The sequence below is a fragment of the Triticum urartu genome, chromosome 3A, assembly GCF_056163025.1.
Source record: "Triticum urartu cultivar PI428250 chromosome 3A, HENAU_Tu73, whole genome shotgun sequence".
NCBI lineage: Eukaryota > Viridiplantae > Streptophyta > Magnoliopsida > Poales > Poaceae > Triticum > Triticum urartu.
In genome coordinates this window covers 422,885,195-422,895,084 of record NC_141875.1, presented here as the reverse complement: position 1 = coordinate 422,895,084, position 9,890 = coordinate 422,885,195, and the positions used below count along the sequence as shown (strand labels likewise).

Sequence of the window (9,890 nt, the reverse complement as noted above, 5' to 3'; positions counted from 1 at the left end):
CCATCCCAAGTGAAAAGCTAGGAACGAGCGCACGCTTGATGGGCTGGCCATTTATGCTTGTGCGTCGGAGATTTTGCAACTAGATTTTTTTTACAGGGAAAATTTTGCAACTAGATGGCTGGGCCCGACTCCTAAAAAAAATTACTAGATTGTTGCAGGAAGTAACGTTAATGCATATGTTCAGAGAATGCAGAAAAGAATGCGAGAGTTGCAGTTGCAGCACAAATCTAATTTCAACAGGCATCCACGGATCAAACAAGAAATAATACCCCTTTGCACCCACATGAAGGTAAGGTCGGGCAAAAAAGCGTGCAGCTAAATAGTTCAGAACAAATCCCGAAACGTGGGGAGCTTCATCTCCCCCTCGGTGCTGACCGGGATGGTGAAGGTGCCGACGACGGGGAGGTCGATGGTGATCCCGACCTCCAACACGTAGTCGATGTCCCAGTCCCCGCTCAGATCTTTCATCAGTGACATGACGAAGTCGTAGGGCACATTCACCGGCAGCTCCAGCTTGGTGGTGCCGCTGGCGCCGATCCACCCGGGGTCAGGCATCGTGCCTGATGCTATGACGCTAGAATCACGCGAGAAACCATGACATATAAGGCTGTGTGCATATGCCCAAAGATGATTGATCGATGACCATGCAAGATGATGGAGCGTACGAACTTTCCGTCGCTCTTGAACGTGTAGGTGAGCTCGCAGATGGGGATGCGGTGCGAGTAGGGGTTGCTGACGTCGACGTGGCTGTGGAGCGCCACGCCCTCGCGGCTTATGCTCTTGAACGAGACCCGCTCTAGCGAAGCCTCGGGTTTGGGCATCTGCGCGATCTTCTCCGTCACGAACCCCTTGGCCTTGCCCACCAGGCTCGCCATCACCCCTCCTCCTCCTCCTGCGTCCCGCGTCTGCTCATCATCCTCTCCGCCTTGTTCTGCCGTCGTCGCGTCGTCGTCCTCTCCCGTGCCCATGCTTGCTTGGTGGCTGGATGGAATCAACGGCCGGTTCGTACGTCCCACGCGCGGCGCGGCGCGTCCCGGAGGCTTGCAGGTGGACGGACGGAGAGGGGAATGAGCGGCGCGGAGAGGAACCGAGGAAGCCGCGCGCGTTTGCGCCTGCGCTTTGTCATGCGATGCCGAGAACGCGGATGGCGTCCGCGCCGGCCGAGGTGACTCACCGACATGTGTGTGCATGGGGCGCCACGGTCCCACGTGCAATGAAGCGTGCAACGCCGACTTCAGAGTGGTACCATGTGCAATGCGTTCGATTTGTCTAACTCCACTGGGGATCGATAGATCGGTCCATCGAGTGTTTCGAATGATCTGATTGTTACACCATCTACAGCCGCTCCAAATCCGAGCCCTCAAACATACACGGACGCATCCGGCTTCCGAACACTAACCGGGCGCTTTTCAAATTCTGTCCGTGTATCTTATATCCGGTATCCTATATTCATATTAATCATGCAAAATAGAAATAAACAACGTAAATCATCAAATATACATAAAAATCGGATGTAGAAATACACATTCAGATCATCAAAAGATCACCAACGGATCTCAAAAAGATCGCCAAATTTCACATAATTCACATAAATGACGAAGACGGCGACGTAGACGGCGACGGAGACGGCGGAGACGGCGGAGCTTCACCACTTCCTTGCTGGCCCTTTACCCTTCCTATCACCGGCGTAGCTGTAGGCGCCGGCGGCTGGTGGAGGATGGTCCGAGTCGTCGGACGAGGAGCCATGGTCATCTTCGTCGTCGGGGGTGCCGGAGAGGATGATTAGCACTTTCAACCGCCAGACGGCCTTGTCATGCTGCGTCTTGAGCTTCGCAAGCCGGGCCGCCTCTGCCGCCTCACACTCGGATTGCTCAATGACAATCTGGAGCGCCTTGGCATTCTTTCGGCGGAGTCGCCGCGTGCCCGTCTTCGCGGTCGTAAGCGACCGGCGGTAGACCCAATCGAGGCGACGCGCGTCCTTGTCCTTCCCGCCGCCTCTCGTGGCGGCCGACACACGCCTCTAGTTCCGTTTTGCACGTCCGGGCCGGCAGGGCAAGCACAAGCATCCCCCGCTGCCCACGTGGGGGACCAGCAACCGGTGCAGGCAGGGGACGGCGTAGGGGAGGCTCGGATTGCACGGGCCTGGAGGGGCCAGCGCTGGCGTCCGCACTGCGCCGGCGGGGGAGCTGAGTCTGTGACGACACTGCAGATCCGGAGCTGCCCCCGGTCTCCACCTTAGGCCGCTCCAAGATAATGCGGAGGGTCAGCTCAAAGTCAGGATCTAGCTCGGAGTCGGAGCGGCTGCTAGAGCTCGACATTGCGCCGGATTCGATCAAAATCGATGTGGGGAGAGGAGAGGACGGAGCGAGAGAGGATAGTGTAAGTGAGCTAGGGTTGGGAGCGATGAGCCGTTCGGAATTTTTTGTGGGACAGCCGCGGGGTCGATGATGGGCCTGGCTTGTCAACCGCCTCATATCCGCCCTATATTTGGGTTGGATACGTGGGGTGTGGGTCAGTCCAGACATTTGAGGCACTTGGCCTATAACACTCACGATGCGGCTATATCTCCCACGTGTCGGAGCACGACTTAGAGGCATAACCGCATTGTAGGCATGTCGCAAGAGGGGTAATCTTTACACATCCCATGTACTGAATAAGAAAGAGGTACAAAGTTGTCTTACAATCTCCACTTCACACAAAACATGAATATAACATTACATCAACCAGATACAAACAAGGTCCGACTACGGAACCAAAATAAAAGAAGACTACCCCTAATGCTAGATCGCCGATCACCCCGACTGGGCTCCACTACTGATCAACTGGAAATGGAACAACATAACGAACACGATCTTCATCTAGCTCCTCATTGAGCTCGGTTGCGTCACCTGCACGGTATCATCGGCACCTGCAAACTGGTTTTGGAAGTAATCTGTGAGTCACGGGGACTCAGCAATCTCACACCCTCGCGATCAAGACTATTTAAGCTTATGGGTAGGAACAAGTAGTGGGGTGGAGCTGCAGCAAGCACTAGCAGATATGGTGGCTAACTTATGCAAATGAGGGCGAGAAGAGAAAGCAAAGCACGGTTGTGAACTAGAAGTGATCCTGAAACTACTTACGTTCAAGCATAACTCCAACACCGTGTTCACTTCCCGGACTCCACCGGAAAGAGACCATCACGGCTACACACGCAGTTGATGCATTTTAATTAAGTTAAGTTTCAAGTTCTCTACAACCAGACATTAACAAATTCCCATCTGCCCATAACCGCGGGCACAGCTTTCGAAAGTTCAAAAACCCTGCAGGGGTGTCCCAACTTAGCCCATCACAAGCTCTCACGGTCAACGAAGGATATTCCTTCTCCCAGAAAGACCCGATCAGACTCGGAATCCCGTTTACAAGACATTTCGACAATGGTAAAATAAGACCAGCAAAGCCACCCGAATGTGCCGACAAATCCCGATAGGAGCTGCAGATATCTCGTTCTCAGGGCACACCGGATTGTCCAAACTTCCGGTAGGCCAACCCAGAGTTGCCCCTGGTGGCCACCGGCGGCTGACAGGTTGGACCAACACTCGGAGGAGCACTGGCCCGGGGGGGGGGGGTAAAAATAAAGATGACCCTCGGGCTCCGGAAACCCAAGGGAAAAGAAAAGGCTAGGTGGCAAACGGTAAAACTAAGGTTGGGCCTTGCTGGAGGAGTTTTATTGAAGGCGAATTGTCAAGGGGTTCCCATTATAACCCAACCGCGTAAAGAACGCAAAATCAAGGAACATAACACCGGTATGACGGAAACTAGGGCGGCAAGAGTGGAACAAAACACCAGGCGTAAGGTCGAGCCTTCCACCCTTTACCAAGTGTATAGATGCATTAATTAAATAAGAGATATTGTGATAACCCAACAAAACCATGCTCCAACATGGAACAAACTCCAAGCTCACCTGCAACTAGCAACGCTATAAGAGGGGTTGAGCAAAGCGGTAACATAGCCAAACAATGGTTTGCTAGGACAAGGTGGGTTAGAGGCTTGACATGGCAATATGGGAGGCATGATAAAGCAAGTGGTAGGTATCGCGACATAGCAATAGATCGAGCAACTAGCAAGCAAAGATAGAAGTGATTTCGAGGGTATGGTCATCTTGCCTGAGATCCCGCAAGGAAGAAGAACGAGTCCATGAAGAAGTCAAACGGATCCTCACAACACGACGTTATCGAAACCAACCCGAAGAAGCAACACCGGAAAGAAGAAAACAACATAGTAAACAACCACCACATAAACATGGCATGATGCACAAACAATTATGATGCATGTCCGTTTTAATGAAGCATGGCATGGCAAAGTGCAACAAATAACACTACAAATTAAGTGGAGCTCAATATGCAACGGAGTTGCATATTGAAGAAAACACCACATGACTTATTTAGTTCTCTCTTGTTTAGGTACTCAACAATATTAAATGTTGGTTAGCATGGCAAGAGGTGAAGCATACATAAACTAACTATCTGGGCAAGTTTAAATGAGGCCGGAACAACAAACAACAAGTCCGGAAACTCCTCATGTGCAATATTTTAGGTTTGGTACTGTTCTGCCCTAAAGCATATTTTAGAGTTGTTAAGCATGCAAAGTAAAACCACCATGTTAAACTAGGCATTTTTCTACCCCATTTACATATAAAGTTTGTTAGGTTTGGAGCTACGGTTATTTAGTTATGAAATAAACCGTTTAGCATGGCAATATGGCAAAATATATGCAAACAACAGTTTAAACATTTTAAACATGCATGAAAGTGACATATTATGAAACTAGATGAAAAACTAAGCATTTTACATATATAAGCTATTTGCAAATGATGCATGGTTTGTGAGATATTAAATGTATGAACATGAGGGTCTTTTCTGCAAATCTGTAAAACACTGGATAAATAGATAAATCACTCCTCGGGAAAAAAAACATGAGTCAGGCCGAAACTGGCCCGAACTGGGCTGCACAGGAGCTAACAGGAGGTGGGCTTCCTCACATTGGGCTTCAGGGAGCCGGGCCTTGGCGCTAGTGGGCTGATGCGGATGAAGGCGAGCGGTGGCCCAGCACGCTGGCGGCGCGGTCAACGCGGGCACTCCTGCTCGTCGCTGCTCGAACGGAACCAGAGGAGCGGCGCTGGAATAGGAGTGCGGCAGCGAGGAAGAGACGACGGAGGGGCACGGCAAGGGTCTTGCGCGGGCGAGGGCGTGCAGGAACTGGCCGGATCCGAGGCTCGGTGGCGGTGGAGCTCCGTTCTGAGGGCAGTCCGCGGCAGAACGGCGTGTAGATGAGGCGGGGCTCGCCGTCTCCGACAGAGCACAAAAACGGCAGCAGCAGAGGAGCAGGCGGGGCGCCAGCAGGCACGGGAAGCGGCGGGTCGACGTGGTTCGCCGGGAAGACGGCAGCGGGCGGTGGACTTGACGGAGCTCGGTGAGGGGATCAGTCATGGCGTCGGGCGCCGTGCTCCTCGTTCCCTGCAGGCAGACGACGACGGGAGAGCGAGGTGAGCACGGGAAAGGAGAAAACGGGAGGAGACGACTGACGAGAAGGGAGACGAGGCCGGCCTGGGGGTGTTGGTCGCCGGCGGCGACGTCCAGTTGATGGAGAGACGGCGGGAGAGGGCCAAGTGGACCGAGGGCCAGATCGGGAGAGAAACGGGCTGCAGGTTGATTCGGTGGCGCTGAAAACAAGGGGAAAATGGCAGCAGATCCGAGGAGGGGGAAGGCTGTAGGTGGTGGCGGCTAGAGGGGACAAAACTCCTATAATTTAGGGTTTGGTCTAAAAATAGACAAGGAGGTCTATATATAGCAAAACAAATCATTTTAGGGCGGTTAGGTCCCTCCGATCGTAATCGGACGGTCCGAGAAAAATAGGTTAGGAGACTCCAACGAGAAAACGATGATACTTTATAGATGTTTGGGGATGATCCGGATCCAACGGTGACGACTGTCCGGGTCGGGTTCGGGTAAGTTTCGGACACGCTCGAGGGGTCGATGCATTGTGCAAAGAGGGGGTTGGCTGGGCCTAGGCTGTGTAGGAGAGGTCTCAGGCTGAGAAGAGAGAGACGGAAATGCAGCCCGGCAAGGTTTCCGGAGACCGAAAACATCCGACGTTAGACCGGCTATATTGCCGCTATAGCTATCCATTGGGGCACCAACCGAACTCCGAATGCGATGAAACTTGGCAGGCGGTCTACTGACAACAAAACAACACCGCACGCCAACTTTCATCCCATTCCGAGAACATTTTCCGACCACTTAAAAAAATATTTCGGACGTGCCGCAGGCGCGTGCAAGTGTGGTTGAGCTCAGAACGGACAACGGAGAGAACGAGGAGACCCGGACGGATGCAAGTTTTGAAAACATGATGATGCAATGCACATGATGACATGACAAGATGCAACACGCAAGCGAATGACATGGCAACGATGGCGAATAACTGGGAGACACCTGGCGCATCGGTCTCGGGGCGTTACAACACTCCACCACTACGAGAGGATCTCGTCCCGAGATCTAGGATGGCACCGGAGGGAAAACGGAAGAGGAAGAGAAAAGGTAAAACTAAGTTGCTTCTTTGACAAACGAGTGAAACCACGAACCTTGAGAGATTGAACAAATTGAAAGAAAGAACACAACGAAGATGAACTAAGTCGAAAACACTCTGTTATAAAAAGAGGAACAAGGAAGAACAAATTCGGATAGCACTCCGGTAGAAAATTGATATGAAACTTGATAAGATGAAAAGAACTTGAAGAGATGACACAACACTCTGGTTAAAAACAAGATATAGAAGGAATAAGAATGATATAATTTGGGCAGCACTCCGATTGTAAATTGAAGGAATTAGAATCATGAACTTGACAAGATGAGAAGATGCTTGATGAAAACAGCAACACACTACCTCCAGAACTATTGAAAGAATGGCACAATGGGTAAGAACGATTTCAGACAGGACTCCGGTTGAGAAGGGAGGTAGAACTTCATAAGATGGGAGAACTTGAAAAGAGGGCATGACACTCCGATTAAATGGATAAGCACGAAAAAACATGATCTTTGACAAAACGAGATGATGGGTGAATATAGCAGCAATACAATGCCTCCGGAATGAATGAAAGAATGCAATGAAAAGAACGGAGAAGAGAACAACATGTTCTACCTCAAATGAATTTGAGAGAGCATCCTTAAAAAGAATGATTGAACGGAGTTGTTGGGAAATCAACAACGAAAAGAATAACCTTGATGTGAGCTTATGGAAAACATCTCAAAACTTGAGGTGAAAACCTGCCACAAACGAAAAACAATTGCTTGCTTGAGAGCGACGAAGAGATGAAAACATCTTTCATCGCAAGAATAGGAGGAAACTTGGATCATCGATAAACACCATAAATAGCAACATTCCCAATGGAAAGCTTTAGGTGAACCATGACACAAGATAACTCCAACGAAGAGATTGATGGATTTAAAATATCTCATTCTTGACAACTGTTGAATCATGAAACATGAAGGAAAAATTGTCAGGAAAGACATAACACCACCTGAAAAGATAAGGTAGAAGGAATTTCACTTCGGAATGCAAGATGAAGAATGCTTGAACTCCTCTGAAAAGAATCTCGATGAACACTTCGAAAAGGAATTAAATCCTTGCTGAACCATCATGTAGAACCTCCATGAAGAACTCCGGTAATAAAAGGATGATCAAATGAAAGGAAAGAGAGTTGAAAACACAAGGTGAATCCTTGCAATGATTTAGGTGAATCTCCATGGTGATATAATTGAGAGAGCTTGGAATTCTTGGAAAAGAAAAGATAAAGAATCTCGAGCCGAGAATGTGATATGATGAACCACCCCGGAAAGAAGGAATTGAATTTACTCGATGAAGCAAGAATAAGAATTACATTATGCGTATCCTTCACCAGTTTAGATTGATGGCAAGCAACGGATTTGGCATACTACTTATTGTCGTTGAAAGAATTAAGAGAGATATAGCGCAAGCTTGGGAAACTCTTCAACGAACCACCGGTAGGATTGAAACAACGAATGAATTAATATGATAACCATGGAAGAGAATCTTGAGCAAACCACCGTAAGAATTGAAAATGAAAGTATCAAAGGCACAATTCATCGGGAAGAATTTGGAAAAATGAATGAAGATACTTGTTGGAATTTAGATACAAGGGAACAAAGATATCATGAACTGATTAGAGAACACTTGAACGATGCACCGATAAGATTTGGATAACGAGAGTTGAAAGCTGGAAATGAATAATTCTGATATGATGGCCTCCGGAGAATCAAACTGAAAAGACTCCTGAAATGCTCCGGATGGATGAAAAGAATTCTCACAATGGAAAACAATTATAAGAGGATGGCATCAAGCTAGAACCACACATCTCTGAGAGAAAGGAGCAAGATTGCCGAGAAAAACTCTTCTTCGGTCTTCAAGATTCGAGAATGACAACGAGAAACACCGTCATGAATTGTTGAGGCACTCCGGAATGAAGAATGGAAAGGTTGAGCCAACGATGAAAAGAATTTGAAAGATCTTGGAGAAATACAAATGACTGATGATAATTCATTCTTACGTCAAACTTTGAAAAGAATTTGAGAATAACTCCGGAAAAAATAAGAAGAGTCAGGTAAGATCCTGGGAAAAGAACCTGTGGGTTAGGGCCCACTTAAAAGAAACACCGTTGAACCGATTGCTTGAAAAGAGAGATTGCATCGGTTGAATTAAATGACTTGAATGAGATAACATCCTCAAAAGAGCTTGAACGAAAGCAGAGTGGAAACACGAATCTTTGAGATATCTTGAGCACTCCGGAACAATTGAATAGCGAGAAGTGGATGATTACGAGGTGCACTGGCATGAGAAAGCATTAGAAATGAGGAAAAGGGATATGATCAAGACCAAAAGCTTGATTTGAATCCACCGGAAAAGAAAAGGAACGGAGAATGACAACTTGAAGCTCCGTTAGAATCTTCCTGAGAATCACCGGATAAGAACATTGACGGAACTGAATGGAGAGACTTCCCATCAATAAAAGGATACTTGATTAAGAAATCCGAGTCCTCGAAGAAAAGGGTGGGAGGATGGGAAAAACAAAGACAACTTGGGACGGGTGAAACAAACACCGATGAGAATACTTAGAGTTGAACTTGCAGATGTTGAAAATGATCGGATCCACTTGAAGAGAAACACGCCGGTTGAAAAATAAATTGAAATGACAAACTCGATGATCGAGAAGGATTAGTATTCACATGGGAATATGAGAACACCACTTAGGAAAGGTATGGAATCAACACTTGACTTCGAAGCAACTCGAATACCACAACTCAAAACAAAACAAAGGATTGGCTTGCAGAATAAGCCGGAACAAACATATGATAGAGATTTCGTCCGAAGTTTTCATGGTGGGGCCCACACGGCTCGATCGTACAACACCATCATGTACAAGGCAGTGCACATGACATACGAAGCGTCCCCGAGTCAGCATAGCCAAGGATTCTTTAAGACACAACGAGACCACTGTAAAACCAACCTTGGATAGGCGGACTACTAGACGTCGAACCCCAATCTCATATCATGCATATGACGGAAACATATCCTAAGAGCTACTTGAACTCCCACTTATAAACTCCCGAAACTTTCCGGTTATGCAATCAGGTGTTGGGCATACAGGGGAAGCATAATATCTCACCAAAAACTAGCAAATCCTACATCCAGCTGTATCCATCCTTCAACACATAACCAAGAAACCTTCGGAAATCATTTACCTCAACCTTCAAAAAGTGTCGGCGTTCTGGGAATGGGGGTCCCCAGACTTGCCTGCCTGCGGCCTGCGGCGTGGCTCAAAGGGGGGCCCAGCACGG

General features: G+C 48.3%; 1 protein-coding gene across 1 annotated transcript; it reads right to left on the bottom strand.

The window, feature by feature from the left end:
• Positions 1-208: 208 nt before the first annotated feature.
• Positions 209-1,163, bottom strand: LOC125548414 (late embryogenesis abundant protein Lea14-A-like). The gene is made up of 2 exons (XM_048712014.2): positions 670-1,163; positions 209-574 (listed from the first exon to the last, which is right to left on the bottom strand). Exons 1-2 carry the CDS (start codon positions 966-968, stop codon positions 325-327), a joined length of 549 nt encoding a protein of 182 aa, XP_048567971.2. The 5' UTR covers positions 969-1,163; the 3' UTR covers positions 209-324.
• Positions 1,164-9,890: the final 8,727 nt, after the last annotated feature.